The 20070-nt window shown below is 38.1% G+C and overlaps 1 protein-coding gene across 2 annotated transcripts in view; it reads right to left on the reverse strand.

Annotated features, from left to right (window-relative positions):
• Positions 1-20070, reverse strand: part of MAGI2 (membrane associated guanylate kinase, WW and PDZ domain containing 2) — a gene marked incomplete at both ends in the record, with an annotated part of 752640 nt that overhangs the window by 222200 nt on the left and 510370 nt on the right. For both annotated transcript variants that reach the window (XM_082309172.1, XM_082309171.1), the window contains one exon: positions 10450-10529. In XM_082309172.1, the coding sequence (XP_082165298.1) occupies positions 10450-10529 (80 nt within the window). The remainder of the gene's footprint in view (positions 1-10449; positions 10530-20070) is intronic.

Genomic DNA, 20070 nt, shown 5'->3' on the forward strand with positions numbered 1-20070 from the left:
TTGCTACTCGCTTCAGTGGTGAGTGGAATCCAATTTATAGCTTGTTAAAGATGTGAATTGCTAAAACTTTGGCCCTGTTTCTCCTGATGAGTTTAAAAAATCTCTCTCCCTCCTTTTCTAAATTTCATTACACATTCCAGCTGAAAACTACTTAAGCTTAGCCAGTTAACTTGGCAGCAAAATGAAAAAGGGATGCTATCAGAAACTGGATGTGAGGAACAACAGCAGCGCCAGCAGAAACTCAAGCTACCATAGCTATTTTGTGGTGGTCATGTAGCCTTGGACCATCTTTCATTTGCAGTGTAGTTTAAACTGTACTGTCATGTTAGCTCCAGTTTGCTGGCTGTGTTTTGGGGTCCATCACTGGTGAATGTGTTTATTTTATTCTGAAATTAAATTATAATTTGAAAAAGTTTTACATTTACAGTCAAAATTTATTGCCATTTTAAAATGTATTATTCATTATATCTTACATCACTGATGAACATGCTGCATTCCTTACACTGGGCATTCATTATACATGTTATAATAAAGACTTAAACTGTAAAGGGCCATATATAAAAAATAATGCTTCATATCTCTATGAACTTTTTCAGCTGAGAATCTCAGAGCATTTTACAAGCAAGTAAGTTTCACAGCCACATGGAAGGTGTGTTTACATGACTCCCTTCATAAAACTGAAACTTGAAGTGATTTGTTTTCGTAACATCATGAACTAATTAGAATGAAAAGCTGTGATTTTCCTCATCAAGGACCATGGGACAAGTTAGTATCTTCCTCAGCCTGCATTTACCAACCTTTAAAATTCTCAGGTCGCTGGAAGAGTTACTATCAGGCTGACAATACCTGTACAGGCAGGGATCCTTGCAGGCTGTGTGCTGTGTCAGCAGGCAACCACAGGATGCCTTGAGGTCTCAGCCATCTCCCCATTTAAACACACAATCTAGGTGAGCAGTGAGAGCAGTGAGTGCAAGACAGCCAAATGCCAGCTGAACAATCAAGGAAAACAGACATTTTGTCTTTATTCATTCTTGTCCTTGCAATTACCAACTCTATTTAAGATTAAGGTTAGTACTCTACAGGGATTTGTATGTCTGAGGTTGTGAGAAACTCTAATGGTTCTGAAAGCAAAGTAATACTTAATAGTCCATTACAGCTTAAAGGACTTATCTGTCACACTGATAAGTGTTCTCCAAGGAAGTGCTCCGTGCACACAAGCGTTTCCCCAGGGAGATACCAGCAGGTTGTGCAGGGCTGGCCCCAAGGCACAGACAGCCAAGGCATGTACATGTGGACAGTTATTTTGTCCTCAGTGTTATTCAAGGATGAAGAAGAATTACTCCTATAAGCTGTGTTACTGCAACCAGGTTGTCTAGAGAAGTATCTTCTGAACTCCCAGAAAGAAATATTGATGAGGTGCCATCTTTCTTATTTTTATTATCATTATTGTGACTTCAGCATTGAAGGTTTTTTTGGTCAGTTAATGTCCAGCTGGTGCTGCCAGCACAAAATGCCCTTCAAAAGGTCATGACAGTTCAAAAGATTTTCTGTTGTTGTTTAATTGACCCAAAATTGAAAATGCTAGCTGAAAAAAGCATGTATGTATTTAAATGACAGAAAAAAAACATTGTGATCAATATTATTACAAGTAATGCCAGCTCCATTACAAAACTGGTAGCATTAAATACTACTTAAAAATGGAGTTAAAAAACTGCAAAATAGAGTTCTATGTAAAAACTCTGTGATTTAAAGGTGCAATATTCTTATCATCTGGAAACACCTGGATTTAAGTCAAAACTGGAAATGAATTTGGTAGTCTGTCAATCCATTTCCTAACTCCTAGTCATTTGTTCATATCACAAAGCCACCAGGCAGGAGTGCGTGATGGGCAGTCTCTACTCAGAAGTGACTCAGGCCTCGAACAGGAAGGGTTTTGATGTCTGAATTGAAAAGCGTTTGCAGAGCAGTATCAAAAGTTTGCAGCGAAATTACTCATGTGTGCCTGGCACTCTCAGCTGAACTCTGTAAGCATTGCTTACTCGCCCTTGGGAAAAAAAACCAACAGTCCTTGGCACAGCAACTCAAACCATCCCAGAGGAGATGGTTTAAAATGTCTAGGGACAATGTCATGCTCTATGCTGCTCTCATTTTTTCTCTCTGGATTGATTAATCTGACATTATATTCTGCACCCCACCTGGCAGAAGAGCTTACTCAACATGTTTTTCTCACTTGCAGAATAGTATCTTTTCCAGGTTGTAATAGAGAGAGTTGGTGTGTTTTAAAATAAAAGAAATAGGTCCCCACACATTTTTTTGAGAAACAAGTATAAGCCCCATCCTCAAGAGAAGATGCAGAGGACGCCAGACTCTGGCTTGTAGATGGATGTGATACTTCAGAGCCTTGAATATTTTGCTAAGCTCTGGAGAGGATCAAGATTTGAGACGCAAGCTTGTGATTAACCTTTTCTCTTTTCTGTCTTCAGCTATCTCCCTCTTCACTGCGCAGCCTTTCTGGCTTGTCATTTTGTACTCAATTCCCTACCCACAAATAAATTCCCAACATGGGGATCTGAATCCCCTTTCAGGCACCGGGTCACCACATATCAGATGTTGCAGCAAGTACACAGTAGGTGCCGACATCAGCTACGATGGGGAATTCTTTGCTTTTCCCTTCACAGAGAGAGCACCTCCTCAGCCATATCCTATCCATCATGATTGTGCACTACGCTTCCTCTCCCATTTGAAATCACTTAACGTGTCCATATTGAGACATAGAGGTTCCGTATTTTTTTGTGGAAAATATTAACTAGCATTTAGACTCCAGCCTCCAAATGACTTCAGTGAAGAAGAGTTAAACTCACTTTAAATATTTCTGAAATTTCACGTGAGATGGACAGGTGGATACACAGAAAGTTTTTTCAATGCGGTTGGCAGCTGTTTTTTATTAAATGAGGCCAACTGCAATAATAAAAGATAACATAGATTAACTAATTTTTTATGAATTGCATGGTTGCCATGGACCACGGACTGAAAACTCTATTAGAGACAGACACTTCTACAGCCTTTATTTATCAGTGGCTTAATCATATGTTATAAATTAACATTAAGATAAAATTCTCCAAGACAGCTTTCCTGAAAAAATGCACATATGAACTGCTAATAAAATAAGCAAAGGTCTCATATATAGTCATGTCTCATTCTATATAAAAGCATTATTTTATATGGTGACCTATTTAATAACCAACAACATTCCAGCATTTGAAGAAAAGAATTAAGCTATGCTGGTACAAAGTCTAAAAAAGAGACTCTCCTCAATGTATTTCCAACAGCAAATATAACTCCCTTGGAAACAAGATTTAAAATAGTAATGCTGGTAGACCCTTGTCTATAGTGGAACAAATGGTACCATTTAACACACAATGTAACTAGCACTTAGTATTAGATATCAATCATGACTTGTATAATTTTAGGAGTTCTTGTTTTGATCAAGAAAAAAACTACTTTTCTGAAGATGATATCTCTTTATACTTTGGTTTGCTGGGGAAATGAACTTTATGCATTCATACTGTCTGTCTGTTCACCATTCCCTTCTGTTAAAGTCTGAATCTATTGTTAGTTTTCAATGAAATTTAGCTGACACACAGATATCTCAAAGATAAATACATTGCCCCTGCATCAGATAATGTTATAGCTTGAGCTTAGCAGGTACTTGTCTGGTCTGCACAAGCTGATTTGGTTTGCAGAGACAATTTAAAAAAAAAAAAAAAAAAAGCCTTTTACAAACCACCGAGAGAAAAATTTGTAGGAAGCAGTAAGTAGAATACCATGTTGAGAGACACAGTGTTCAGGGTCACGCAGCACTAGACAAAACCCAAAAGCTAGCGTTCTCTCCCAGTTCACATTGGGATCCATTCATTCAACAGAAACCAGAGCTTGACCTGGAGTTGCAAGATGTCCTGCTAAGCTTTGTCCGCTCAACAGTGTAGGGCACTTCCTCCTCAGTCCATGTCCTCTACCCATGTACAGCACTGCTTTGTCCAAGTTTCACATGTAAATCTCTGGTATGGATTCATCCCAATCAGCCAAAAAGTCCCACGCTCCTTTGTACCCTATACTGCTGAAAGATTTGGTTTCAAACTCTACTCTACTGCTACTACTTCAATCAAATTAAAACCTATTTGTAGATAAGTATTTATCTGCTACAAATTGCCATTAGTGGGCATTGCCACACATAAATGGTATCCATATAAGATAAAAGTTCAGTACGGGATTTCCAGTGAAAATATGTATAAGGGAATCAAGAAGTAATGCTTTACCCATAAAACCAGCATGCCTATGCCCAAATGCATCTTCGAAACAAGAATATGAAGGGTTGATATGTCTTACTACATCATAGTGAAGAATCAAGTAAACAATGACAAAATATTTCTTATTATGTTTGTGATTTACTTTAAGTTGCAATGTTGGATAGAGTTATGCATATACTTAACTATAGAGCAGCTTGCACTTACTAAAAGGAAGGAGGTGTATGCATACAGACATTCTACAGTTTGATCGTGACAGAAATGCTCAAAAATTCTGTGTAAATAAGAAAAAAAAGTGTGGCTAAAAGTACTGAAAAAACTGTTTGTGTCATAAAGCAGCCTGAGTCACATCTATTTTTTTGATGAAAAAAAAATATTGATAGGTATTCAGTATGAATTAGAACAAGAAACCAGCTGTTCCAGTTTTGAGACCATTTCTTACTCATTGTATATGTTCAGTTGCAAACTCTTCACAAGTGAAAAGAAAAATTATTTATAAATAAAAGGAAACAGTTTGAAACACAAACAGATTTTTAAGGTGCTCATCATGAACAGGAATTATGGAGATTAATGATAATGCCAATTATTTATTCTTTCTTTTCATTATTTAATTTTATTCCATGTAAATAGTCTTTTCAAAGGAAGAAGAAAAGTATCAGATAGGAAATACAAAAAAGAACAATGAATTTAAAATCTTGTTTTTTAAAGCAGTAGAGTAGGTTGAATTTTATGCCTAATAATAATAATAACAACAATAATAATACCTCATAAATCTACCAGATCTCTTTGCATAGGATTTATTTGCTGGCAGCTGAAGTTAAAATGGATATATGCAATGGTTCATTATGTGGTTTGAACTCTTAACAAGAAATTTAAAATATATTAAATGTAAGCAAGATGAGAAAGCCAGTCCTAGGTTTAATTTCTTTCATGCCAACAGTCAAACAACCTAATGATATTATGAAAAGCTACTAATTTTAACAAAGTCTGATGAAATTTGAGAAAATATTTGTTTTGGATTCCTGTATACATTTGTGGAAATATAACAACAAACGTGCCCATAGAAACTTTCCTCTGTCACTGGAAGTCTGAGTTTAATTTCTACCAGAGTTAGGGAGGAGGAACACCTGCTGGAAACAAGCAAAATAGTCAAGACTGCAGACTAATTGCTGGGCTTCAGTCATTTCTAGGATTAGTATGGAGCATGTAAAAATTGTGAGGCAGTAGCTTAGAGCAGGAGCATGAAAAGGAACTGTATGTTAAATGGTGAGGTTTTGAGAAAGAAGCATTTTTCAGCATTAAGGCACTCATAAAACATAATGCAAAATGGTTTGAAAATATTTTTTCTTAAATCTCAGCACCATTTAAAGAGGTTTCCAAACTGAACATGCTGTGAACAAAGGTGGTCTTGTGTCTCACAAGAGACGTGTCCAGCTAAAAATGCATTACATAAAGTTTCAGAAAATAGTAAGGAAAAGTGATCTTATTTACTCATGTGAAAGATTATTGGTTTCCTGGGATAGTTATACCCTTGAGATTACAGATAGCCTAATCAGCAATCACCCTCATGATTCTGAATTTAGCATTTGTCTTCTGGTTTGTTTGGGGTTTTTTTGCTGGCAAGAATCATATTAAATATATAAATACGTATGTTTAAAGATGAAGTTATAGCAATAAATCTACAGCTTTAATTTTTTTTGAGAAATTCTGAAATGTTCAGAGATGATTGATCAAGATGATGACAGTGTTCTCCAAGAAGGAAAGGGAGCTGAATTCCTGAATCTGTGACTGCATGTGCACACTGCATGTGCTACAACACACTGCATGTGCCACGACACACTGCGTGTGCCACACAAAGTCCCAAGAAGGAACTCTGCTGTCTGAGTGAAAAGGAAAAGGGAGAAGTCCCATATGCCGTGAAGTGGCAGGGCAAGGATATACGGAGGTGGAACATACTGCTGTTAGCAAAAGGGAATTTGCTTGGAGGACTCAAGATGGGAGATGTCCAATGGGAGACATCATATGTAGCATGAAACAAGGGGCTCAACTAGGAAAGAAAGATGAAGAGGACAAGGGTAGATGTGTGTGTCATTGGCGTGAAGAGTGCTGAATCTGTGTGTGGCAGTGGGCTCACCACAAGGTATCTCCTGTGACTACAGGAATGAGGAAAAGGATAACCTGACGAAACATGACAGGAGGGTGGGGTTCAGTTCAAGATGAAGATGGCTAAATGTAGTAGTCTGTCTTTGTACAGGTGTTTACATGTCAACTAGATATCTGTGCCCTCTAATTGTCAAAATAGAGCTGATATTCACAGTCAATGAAGTTTAAAGGCAACTCAGCTCACCCTAAGTAAACATCTATATTTTGCAGTCAAGTTGGTGGGTGTAAAGGAGATGAAAAGACAGATGACAGATGAATGCTAGGTGAAATCAAAGCTTTATTTATAGTCTTAAGCCTACTTGTATTTAAAGACTAAGAGACAGGAGAAAGGAGGTTGACATAAAAAGAAAGGGAGGGTTAAGAGTGATGGAGGCTACTGATTAGGATGGATTAGAAATGAAATAAGTGAAATTTGTAGTAATGAAATAAGTGAAATTTGACATATCTGATACTAGGAAATTTCAACAGCTGTTTAATCCCCAAATTGGATAAAGAAGTAAATGTTCACTTCTCTCCAGAATGGAAAGTTTCCTAAAATTAATTAAAGAATTTGAAAAAATTAATTACTACATTTCTTAAGCAAAAATGAACTTTCTAAAACTTGTGATATTTCATGTCTTTAAGGCTGAACTGCCTTTCAATATTAAACTACATTTTTTATTGCCGTATCGGACTTGTCATTCTTTTCCATATTCTCTCCCAAAGAACAGATTCTGTTGGTAGACCACTCACATAATATACCTGTAATCATGCAAATCCTGTGAGTTTGCTATGTAATATGACTTTACAGAAAATGTAGCAGCCAAGGAATCTATCTCACAGAAACAAAGGGGGCAGAACTATAACTTCTGTAGTACTCTACAGATAAAAATTAGTTAAGCAATGTTGCTGTGGGAAAAGAAAAAGGAATCATTTAAAGAAGTATTCCAATTCAGAAAACCCAAATATTTACCTCATATTTTCAGGAGAGAAAACAATTATTTTTAATAAAATCAAGATTTTCTGGAGGAAATCAGAAATGTGTAAAAAATTCTAGTTCTCATTGAAGAATTGCCAGCTATTTCTGCTTATTGCTATTATGAATCTCAGATAGGCACCATACAAACAGAGAGTAAGAGGCAACTCTTGCTTCAAAGACTTTCCATCTAAGTAGATCTGACAAGCAAAAGTTGAAGTAATTTGCTGAAACTCACACAGAAGTTCCATGACAGAGACAGAAATAAAGATCAACCCTTAAAACCTCCTGACCTACAAAGAGGTTTAGAGCACTGGGTGTCATTAAAGGAAAACAGAAAGAGTCCACAGCAGGGAGGCAAAGAAAGCTTGACTTGGTAGAGCTTGTCAATCTCTTGGCAAAGGCATGTGAAATTTTTTCCAAGAGGAGGGATGTGCTGGAAGGTTGGTTCAGATTTTGCAAAGAGAAATGAGCAAGCACTAGGATTTGCAGATACAGAAGCCAGAGAAAATGAAGAAATCATATTTGGCAAAGGAGTATTGAAGGGCTGAAAATGGAAGAGAGGAAATGCATGGAGCGGAGGGGGCCCTCAATATTGCTAGCCCAGAACATCAGGACTCAAATATTGTACGCTGCTTGGACGTTGTCTGGTGTGGAAACTGTGTGCTGGTGGCAGAATGCAGAAGAGGATTTGGCAGGACTTACACGGAAAGGAGAACACAAAAGTTGGGTTGTTCAAAATGAAAACCTGATTGCAGAATCTGATAGATGATGAGGACATCATAATGTATCTCAGTGAATCAATACAAGTTTCAGATGTGACAAAATGAATGTCAATGAAAAACACAAGTTATGCAGATAGCCATAAAGAAACAAGGTAAGTATAATTTCCTATCTAAACACTGATGTCTTTATAAATTTTGAATCTCTGAGTAAAATGTGCCAGAATAAATTATAAAGTGTAACAGAAAAGATGTTTGGCATGAAAACCATCTACCAAGCCAGAAGCATGTGAAATTAATCCTTGATCTTACATTAAATCTGAACAAAAATTCCAAAGCCCCATGGGCTATAACAAACTCCCTGGTGTTGGACCTCAATGGCAAGGTACAGTCATTTTAAGGCATATTAGACATTTTAAGAACCTTTTCTTCTGCAAGTGTTGGATTAAAAAAAACCAAATAAACAAACTAAAACACCACAACAATTTTTGAACAACCAAAGAACCTTAGGAAAAGAGAGGATGTTGCAAGGGCAATCTCAGTAAGAATAGAAGATCTCTCCCTAAAGTCTTTTATGCTTCACTTCAAGTACTTATTACTAATGAGATGAGCAACTCTTAAAAGAACAGCATACCCCAGCATACTATAGTAATTCAATAATCCAGTAGTTGAACAACTACAAAATAAAGCTGTTTCTTTAATGCACCGATTTTCATTTTAAATAGTTTCAGCTGTTTTGGTTTTTTTTTTAATATTTCAGTATTCATTGTGATCTCAGTATAAAATAGCTAACAGAAAAAGAAAAAAAAAGAAAAAAAAAAAGTAACACACATTTACTCCAAGTAACTCTGTGATATGTTACTCCATAGATATTGGTGAATTTTTCTTCTGCTTTTTCCACTAGTATTCCTTAAGGATCAGGCAAAGATGTAGCTTCAAATAAGTAATGTGAGAGATTTATAATGCAAAACTCCTGTGCCCTTGTTTTGTTTCAGTAACACACTTCTGTTGTATTCACTGTAGAATTTACTCCAGGAGCTAGTGTTGTCAGTGTTAGAATAAGCATCACAAAATCATTCAGACATGTAATTTCTGATGTCAGAAGAGAACGTCAGAATTACTGCTGAAATAAGGAAGGGATTTTTGGAATATAGCAATCTTTCAAAATGAAGCCATTTACAAAAAAACCCAGGAACGTTCTTTCTGAAATGACTGACCCTGCATTTCATACAGCCAGCAACTCCTCAGTGACCTCTTTATCAGCCCAAAACGGCACTGAGTTTTCTTTCTGCTAATAGTATTTACACTAACCAAATTAATGTATTTTGGAAAATTTGAAATAAATCAGATGGAGTACATGAAAAGCTATTAATAAATTTAAAATATTTAAAAATGCTTTGAATTAATGCACATAGCATGCATGCATTTAATCCTCTGTATCTCACAATAAGAAAATAAGTAGCAGTCTTTAGAAATCATTACTTCTTAACTAGCTAATTGAACTGACACTGAACTATAAAACAATGAAAAAAAAACCTCCTCAGAAAAAGATCTATTACAATACATTTTTACTTTGGCTTTATTTTGATTTTGATTACTGAAACTTTACCAGAGAAAAAATAGAAATTATACTGAATTCATATAAGATAGTTCAATAAGATCTGTATTATTTCATATCTCTGAATCTGTCAGTATAGTCATCTCTCCTGCACAACAGCTACAGCTCCTTTAAGCATCCTCAACAGTATTTACGCTATTAAATTTTAAACCATTAACAATGCAGTACCCCCCAAATCCAGCCTTGAACTCTGACAGACACTGATCTCTTTTCTCCCTCCCACACCCTGTTTTATCAGACACTATTTTGTTTAAATTGGCTACTAAATAGCATAGCACTGTACCTTTAAATACAAATCAAACAATATTCATATTCCCACGGTGCTGCTAGTTTCCCTTATGCATTGAATCGCCTGTAGATTAAAAGCTCAGAATCTGAAAAGGGATTCTGTTCTGCAGACCAAAGTTCTCTGTAGGAGATGAGGGAGAGGGTCAGTCCCGGAGTCACACACACAACAGGCAGAAAACACACTTGTGATCCTCAGCTTTGGATAGCATCAGAAAGGGGAATAAAAAGCAGAAACACATGGCACACTGAGAACTGGTATCACTTATGGCTTCTAACCAAAGCAGCAATTAAACACCTTTCATCATTCCCCCAAATGCCTGATTTTTGTAAGAACTGAGAGAGACACACACACACAAAGGCAAATCCCCTCTGAGCAGCAACGAAAACTTAATAACCTACCATTTTCTTTGCACTCTTCTGGAGGTTTAGCCTTTTTCGCAAGTCGTGGATCCAGCCATGATGTTGTCTTTGTGTTATGGCTGAAAAGAAAAGAGATCACTCTGAGCAGACACATACTGAAAGGAATCAAGTTTATTCCTTAAGAAAAAAGGGTTAGTCCAACAAAATTGCAATCGATACACTTAATTTGCTTACTGGTTCTAAGTAGCCCTGAAGGAGGTGTAAGAGTAATTGTGCAAGGCAGCTGTAAATTTGGCAACCTCAGCTCCCTGTCCTCAAAGCAGCTATTTTTATTAAAATCAACTAGAATGTTGCCAAGTTAACCTCATTGAAAATGCAGAACTCATCCAGAGCAAAAGGAATTTATTACAAATACAGTGTTCTCCCGTTGAACGAGTGCAGGCGACAGGATTCTGTACCATTCTCACAGTTTTCGGGTAGAATTATTTTCATCTTAAACCTGTCCTTTTCATAAATACAGGTTTGTTATTTCTCACCAGCAGCACTGGCAAGGCATAGCAAAAGTGATGCAAATTGCAGCATGCTCCTGCAAAGTCTACATTTCCGGACGGAGTGATTAATGATACGTTGTTTAACAAACCTTTATCTCTCCATATATAATCCTTCTATCGAGATAAAATAGATATGCACAAGCTGAATGAATCATGTGGCTTCTTTCTATACTCAGAATAGATCTCTGAGGAATCAGCCATCAAATAGCGTTGAACTGGCACAAACTGTTTTCTGGGAGAATATTTTGCCAAATGAATTGATACTTAGCACAGCTAATGAGACTTAAAACTAGATCTTTTCAATGTATACCTTTCCCATAAACATTTGCATTTGGAGCCAAATATTTTAAATATATTAAGAAAGGAAGACTACAGAACAGAAAAGGATGTGATCATTACTCCTTTATTTTTTGAGATGCCTTTCCTACAATACCATCATTCAGAGACACTTCTAACCCATGTTTTATTTATCTGCTACATCCTAGGAGGATGCTTGTTCCATACAGTACTGAATTATTTAGTTTATTATTAATTTGCTGTGTCATTTTAAAGTGTACTTAAGACTTCTCTTACGAACATTAGTATAAGGTATACTAAAATAGGGGACCTGGCAAAAAATGGGTTAGGATGGAATTGGTAGTTGGTGAGTTACCGATCAACTGATACAGTCCATGTGGTCCAAACACCACTGGTTCCCCTAGGGAAAAATAAATGCCTAGAGCCGGATCCTTCTCCCACCTTGACTCCCTGTTTATTCCATGGCAGATAACTTTTCCTCTGCCTCAATTTCTCTCCCTGTCTACAACCAGAGTAATACTACTTACTTCTCAGCATTATTGTCACCATGTTAAAGCTTCCTCCACATTTTGGATGGGAAAACAGGTAAATGAGGGTTGTGTACAGATAAAGTGGCAACTAAAATGAAAATTGAGGTATTTAAATTCCTATTTTAAGCATGCCCTAGTCTAGAACACCATTCATGACAGGTGAAGAAGATAAACAAAACCTTCCCTTGCTTTGAGAGCAGAGCTATATTTGCAGAGTATGAAGAATGATAAGCCAAAGGTAAGGTAAATTTGAAATGATGCCAGCAGCCCATACTTGATTGCAAATGTAACTAAGACGCTTTCTCTGAAGCTCCGGCTGCCTGTGGTCTCCTGTAGGGTGTATTTTTATACCGCAGTCACAGCCTAACTGCAGCTTGTGCAGACATACTTGAGCTAGCTTTAAATTAACTAGGGGAGATACTGGCAACGATGTCGCTGCAGCAGTATGGAGCTCAGCGTGGGCTCATCACCCCAGCATCTACTGAGCTACTTGGGTGCAGCCAGCAGCACGCGCCGAGTTGCACACTACCATGGGTACCCCGTTAGCAGCGCCAGCGCTCAGAGCGAGCCTGGGCATACCTGTGGCAGCTGCAGTCACATCTCCGGAGTGTGGGCATGCCTGCTCAACAGCCACTCTCTCCCAGCTACTAATTCTGAATGATTTTAGGGACCCCCACTGGTTGCAGGGACTAAGTCGGATTCACAGACAGTTTCCTATGACTTTACAAGAGTAATATATATATGACTACTATTAGTAATGTTTGCTGTGGTATAAAGTGGATCTCAAAGCATTTTACAAAGGAAAAAAAAAAACCATTACCCCTGTTTTAAAGGTGGGAACATGGAGTCACAGAATCATCAAGTGAGTGTTCACAGCCCCCAAACAAGCCAGTGGCAGAGTCGGTACTAGAAGCCAACTCTGTTGCAAGTCAGCTGGCCAATGTTTTCCTCACAAGTCAGACCAATTCACCAGCCCTGAACACACCTCTGTGACATTCCTAGAATAGAACTGAGAAATGAGTTTTCCAGCATCTGTAACAGACAGGTGCCAAGCTGAAAATAAGCCCAATTCAGTAATATTTAAAATATTTAAAAATGTGAATTAGTTGAATTACAGCCTCCAAGGCTTATGTTGAAACTAAGAACAACAAGAAGCAAGCGGTTACACTTCCCTTCAGCATAAATGTGGCTTCCATAAACCCAGAAGGACAGATGTCTTCCAGTTTTGTGCACTGTGGCCATTCTAAACAAAACTATAAACAAATTAAAAAGTCAACAGCTTTTCCAACAGAAGAGCGATCCTTCAGTCTGCAGAGAAATTTCAGAGAATGAAGATGGTATCTCATCTAGACCAGCTCTTACAGCACTCAGTCTCCTAGTTACTGTCTCTCAAATCCATTCAGCTACTTAGTAAAAGCAAAAATCATCCGCAAGAACTTTCATCTATAACAAATAACTGAAGGAGCAAAGTACCTTTTGAAAATCATCCCTCTCCTCCTTACCCATCTCCATGCCTGCTCCCTTGCCCTGCCTCTCCACTCTATGATCTATACTAAACATGCATGCTATGTCTTGCAATGGGACTTTAAATGCTTCTAGACAGGTGCTTCAGTGGGTAAAAAAACTGCTTCTGCTCTGAAAACAAACCCTACCTGAAAGAAGGCAGAATCTACCCCACCTGTCTTCTAACACCTCTACAGTACCATCAATGTCCTCTTTAGTGCTACATAGTGCTGATTGCTTGGATCATCTTAGCAACAAGGTACACAACACACAAACACTCCTACAGTGAGGACAGACATGACTACTGCTGTGCTGCTCTCAGTAAAAGAGGGAAATATATAGTTCTGCATTACAGCATAGTAGTTTGGTATACATGTCTACTTCTGTCCTACACAGGAGGTTTATTTGGCAGGGTACTCTTGCAACCTCCCGTGTGCCAGCTTTCAAGTGGTGTGTTTTTAAGAGATGCTGCTCTTGCCATAGTCAGTGCCATGCTAGCTCTATCCAGTGTTGTTCAGAGTAACCTCCTGTTACCTGTCTTCCACCAAGGACTAGAATTGGGATTAGCCAACCATAGAAAAAAAGAGAGGCGGCTTCTTCCCCACACAGCTAGGACTGTTGGGAATGAGAGGAAGAACAAAAGCACGGTGGTGCCAGCTTGCTGAATGTCCCAGGGCAGGCTGCAGGAACATCTCAGGAAAGACACCACCTCCTCTATGTCCCAGGGCTCTACCTATTCCCTCTTCAGCTAGAAGACTAGAATCTGTAAAAGCTGAAGGGAAACAATATTTAGCTCCTAAACAGTTTTTAATCTCATTTAAAAGAAGTCTTGATAGGAAAGTTTTAACAATGGGAAAGAAGGCAGAAGGAACAGTAAAATGGCCAAATTAACACCAATGTCAAAAGTAACTTTAACAGATATTTGTTGCATTAGCTGTGCATGTTAATGTTTCTTAAGCACTGAAAACCTTGTAAAATGTACAGTGTATAACCTGCCTGCCTTACCACTATGTCTAATGATGTGTGTCCATTTGGGAAGTCCTATAGACAGACCAGAAGGAAAAGGGGCTGGGGATTTACAGATTAGTTATGAATGAATTGCAGATGAATATCAGAGGCAGTTGTGGAATAAATGCACAAACGGGCAGTCGGAGCAGTTGTTACTGACTGAATGAGAGTGAAGTGATGCAACAAAAGCATCCTGTGAGAAATACAGCTGTGGCTCTACCAGCATTTTCCACTGGCCACTGTTTCATTACTCAGCAATAACCATGCCTCATCATTAAAGAGCAGGTTTAGAAAGTCCATTCTTACACAAGAAAAATCTTGATTACTAGCTAAGATGATTGAGCTAAGTGCTGGCAAATCAACCATGCATGTCTTAGAATCTGTCTTAAAATCAAGAGCAAATGCCTAATCTTGGAAACTTTGAAAGCAGTCAATGAAGGGTCTCTTTGGTTTTACTTCAAGCAGGTGGAGCATGGGAATAGCATAACATTTTTAAATTCATCCTAATTTGTTACCTGCTACACAAAATAGAAACTGCTTATAGGCCTGAAGTGCACCATAAATTTGAAAAATAACTAAAAAAAAAAAGTCACTCAGTAAAGCAGCGGAGCTTAGTATTGTAGCCAAAAGTCAATAAAATAATTATTGCTGAATTAACTTAAATCCTCCCTCTTTACCAAGTATTTACATCCAGCAGAAATAGTTTATTATAATCAGGGTCCCTTGGTATCAATTATAGACAATTTTAAACCTATTTAAAAAAAAAAAAAATTAGCTGGTTTAAACAGAGTGAAAGAAAGCTCAGAATACTTCCCAGAATCCTGACTCAACCCCCTGTTCTTCTCCAGCTTTTCTTTGTAACTCTGCTTTTAAGACTTCTTAGAGACTGTTTATGCCCCAGTTCCCTGTTATCACCAAAGGATCTAGGTACCAGGACCAGAGCCTCTCTGGAAATCTGACTGGATACTTATCCTTACCTTTAGGAAGCAAAAAACATTAGGAGTGTGGCTTTTCTTATTTAACAATTTATTATCTTTTTATTATAATTATTTGTTAGACAGTATATTATTTTACTTAAGATTTGAATATAATGGATTTGTGTTAACAATCTGTCAGTTTAAAGCACTTTGACAGATAAAGTTTCTTGTACTAACAAAGCCCTCAGACAATCTCTTGAAACATTTGTGAAGGGAATATAGAAAGTAGTTACTGACAGTAACAGCCTTAATCTCTTTTGAAAACTCTGCAAACCTATTCTAAATTGTGACTCTTGCAAGGTATGTAATTTGCACGTTATTGTGAAAGGCATTTCAAAATGGGTATTTACCAATGTGCTGCTTCAGTGTATTTGGGGACAGCACATATGGGTTTGTTTGGGTTTTTATTGTGAATACATTACATTCAAGATGGTCCTCATAACAGCTTGAGCAAAAGGGAGTATATGAGACAGAGAAAAACAAAGTGCACTGTAGGCCACCTGACTTTTAAAATGCTTACTTCTCCCTTCTTTTTGTATGCCTAAGATTTGTAAATCTGCAGAGCTTTTCAGATAGCACAATAATGATTTTCAAGTAATTTATGTGTAGGGGGACAGTGACAGGAAAACAGAGCAGTAAAATGGCAATTTTGCAATTCATCCTTTGTGGGGTGCTGCCCAAACTTCTTGCACACTCGTAGGGATAGATACAAAAGGGAGTTGTCCTCTGGCTGTGGTTTGAATGGCAGCAGCTATGACTGCTAATTTGCGTTGCACTTCACGCTGTCAGTCTGTTAGATGTGCCCGGAGTATGTGGTCCTTAAGAGATACAGCTTTGGCAGTGACCATCCTGTGAATCCCAGATGGCCTTGAGCAGCAGATAAGCACTTATGTACTCAGCCCAAACACAGTGGTGGTGCCTCTAAGCATTCGCAGGAGCAGAAGATGCTTATGTAAGATTTTTTTTGGAATATATAAATGTCTAAAGTCTCCGACAGTAATTTCTGCTGTTTAAGTCACTCTCCTTGACTCAGGCAGTTAACTTCTGACAGAGAATGGGCTTCATCTCATGTGACTTCAACCATCTAGAAATTACACAGCTAATTGTGTAGGATTCCTCTCTATTCAAAGGAGAGACACCTATACAGAATAATTTATCTTACCTATCTTCTGGTCAGACTGAGGGCCTAACCATATGCACCATAACATTACTAGGTGCTATGGCACCTCCCAAATGGCCTCTGGCTGCCACTCCAGAAAGGTGCTGGTTTCGACAGGTGCTGTGACATATCTGCCAGGTTCATGGAGAATTCTCGGGCTATTATTGTGCCCCAGCAGTAGTGCTTTGGCTCAGATCGGGAGGTCACTTTTTAAGTGAATATCTCAGTTATCTTCATTTACACACTGAGCATTCTCCCAGCTTGTAAACTTTCACTTGAATTTAAACCAGATGATACGCAGCAAGAGCTCACCTAATGCACCATTCACAGGCATGCGGCCCATGGCACCTGAAAAGACCTAGTAGTTGTGGATGCTGGGTCATCAGCATCAAGTGTTTCACTCGGCAGTCTACTGATATTGCTAATTTAGATAAGGACACGGTTTACATTAGAAGGAGTTCAGACTGGTTTTAACTCAAATCTGGTCTCATGGACTGAGTTCAGGGTTTGGAGACAATTAAGTGCACTCCTAGAGATCAACTTTCTTTTTAATTTCATCTGAAAGGAATCCAGTTCACGTACTCTGAAACGTGAACCAAATCACAGTGCATAGAGACAACCAGAAGGTTTGCTTCAGAAATGTACTCCTGGCACAAACTTACATATTACTGCAGGCATACCCTTGGATATCTGAGGCCATCTTTACTGGTAGAAGCACCTACATTTAGGCAAATTAATTCTGCCCTTATCTTTGGACAGGTTGAATCAGCCTCTGGAGGTAATTATCTCTCTCCATTGACCACTGAAGGAGTCTTGGCAACTGGTTTATACTAGATGCCTAATGCTATATGGCAAGCCAGGTGAGCTGGATCTTCTAGTTCAATAAATACAAAGAAGAAAAATTATAATACCACTACGAACATCAGAGGAAGGATGTTGGAAGAGGAATTCTGCAGAACAGAGAAGTAGAGATCTTTGGGACACAGCCAAGAAATAAGAAATTGAGGAAAGACAACAGGAGTGGAGCTGGCAGTTTGACCTGGATGTCAGCATAGATAAAAACAGCAAGTGAGAGCAAGGGACAATACACCACTAGTACAGACTGAGAATGTCTTTATAACATCAGAAGACAAGAAAAGAAAAAAAACAGCATTCCCCAAATTCTTTCCAGTTTTACCATCTCCCCATTCCTAATTAATTTGTCAGGAGGCAAGAAAGTGGTCTCAGGAGAAAGATACCAAAAGAGATCTTTTCTGTTGCCTGTCCCACTGTATGTCATGTTGAAGTCCAAAGAGCATTAGAGATCTGGTGATTGTTATGCTGATCAAAACTGACCAATTCAATAAAACATATAAACAAGGAAAAAGAGTTATGGACATCTATGATCAAATTCACACAAACTCTCATGAATCAGAGTTGTCCACACAATAAAGACATACTGATATAAGATGACTTGCTTCCCAAAGAAGAAAAATCCCATCAGAAGTGAATATTCAAACAGCATGCGAAAAAATCCTTCATCTTAATTGCTACTTAATTAAAGTGGTAGAAATAACCATACAGCCAAAACATGGCAAATTTCAATATTATGCACTGATACACTGATGATGTAACATACTCTCAAAAGCGCCAAGCTAGCTTATAAGAGATCGGGTAATTATTGCAGGATATGGAAGTAATCTGGAGTAGGTAGAAGAGTGTATTTCTACCTCAGTACTTTTAGTATCTTCTAGTACAAAAGATAAAGTTATCAAATGTAATGGTGTAGCCAGGCTTAACTAATATATCCTGCTTTCTGATGGTGAACTGATGGAGCAACCAGGAACAGCTAAATATATCATGATTCTTCAGGTAAGCAAGATGTTAGGATAAACATGTTATTCCTGCAATAAAAAGACTTTCCTGCCTTAAAAACTACTAAGAAGAAATACTGATCCCATTGAAGTCAGTAGCAATATTCTTAGAAACAAACTAGGTCAGGGTTTTACTTTTCCAATTTGTAGCTGTATTTCTTTTCAGGTAACACCTGAAATAGCACCAGCTGTATTCAAAAACGTAATGGCTGTTTTTTACTGTGAAGAGGAGAGTCCTTGGCGGAGGCCTATTTTATAGCTGTTTTCTAGTCTTTTATGGTGTTCTCATAAAAAAAGCAGCTTTAACCACTAGAAAAAGATATTGCAACAGGTCCAAAAAGCAATGCTGACTACACTGTTCAGAGAAGTAGGTGTTGAAGCAGGAAGAGACTGAATGTCTGTAAGATGTACTGGAAAGTGGTTTGTTAAACCTCATGTGGCCAAATTCTCCTAAAAATCATCACCACAGGTCAAAGAAGATGATCCTTTAAAGATGTATTACAGAAGTTTGGGTTTATTCTAGACTTTTCTAATAAAACAATTATTAATGTGGTATAAGCAAAATAAACCATGTGTGCTTTTGAACAGTATAGACTTAAATACCTTTTGTTATGGGCTATGTAATGTCCTTGAGTCTATTCATCAAGGCTCAGTTGTAGCTCAGCTTAACAAACTGCAGCTCTTCCTGGTTTAATTTCTTACTCTCCCTGCATACCTTCCAGAGAGCTCTGCTGCGTATAGGTGGATAGAGGGCTGGAGACAGGCAAAATCAATTCTGCCTTTTATAAATATCATAATGTGTAACCATCTCTACAGGAGAGTCTATAACGTCATGGTGTATGTGATGGAGTTGGAAAGTTGGGTGAGGGCTGCATTTAAGGCTGACTGCACATGATGCACTGAGAGACTTGGACCTTTTCTATTCCCTTCAAAGCTGCACTGGACCAACACAGCAAACATTGATTGCCTGGGATCCAATACAGCCAATGTCTGCTGACTTTGTGAGGACAACACAACACTCATGTCCCTGGTAGGTAGTTGGAGAGTAGTTGGCAAGGTGAGGTCTGAACTATGGGGAACTGTAGCCTTTCCTTAGCCCTGGGAGAGGGAAAAATTAAAAATCAGTGATGACTACAATTTATTTAAGCACACCAAAATAGGTCACGCTCATCAGCCCCATTTAAAGTATGAAAGAAGGAGCAGAACTGGAGGGTTTTTTTGGTCATATTCCAATTTATATACAGTGTTTTAATTCTTGCATGTTCTCATTAGCATATGTTCTCAATGAAAGCAAACATAGGAGATGGACTCCTATTTGTGTGGTGTGTGCCTGTATTTGAAAATTCGGATTCATATGTAAGGGAGGCTGGAAGCAGCCCAAGAAATGTGCTTAAGTAGCTCTTCCTGAAAAACAGTGGTAAGTATTATGTAGTAAGAAGGGATCTCTTCCTGTTCTGTCTGTGAATGCTAATATAGGTAAACATAAGGTCATGCACCTATGTCAAAAAAGGGAAAGAAAGGACGAAACAGACCAAGCCATGCTCTAAAATACAACCGCCCTCTGAATCATCCAGTGAATCTGGTACATGATTTTTTTTTTTCTTTTTAGACCTTGAGGCAGAGGAAATCCCTTCCAGTGTGCTTTACAAAATGCTAACTGGGCCATTAATAATTAATGAATAAATAATACTGTCTACAGACAGTTATCTTTCTTCTTATGAAGTCACTCCTCTCACTGTAAATCTGCCACGTTACTTCTGATGGCAGCTTTGATAAATGAGC

The sequence above is a fragment of the Platalea leucorodia genome, assembly GCF_965183815.1.
Source record: "Platalea leucorodia genome assembly, chromosome: 4".
NCBI lineage: Eukaryota > Metazoa > Chordata > Aves > Pelecaniformes > Threskiornithidae > Platalea > Platalea leucorodia.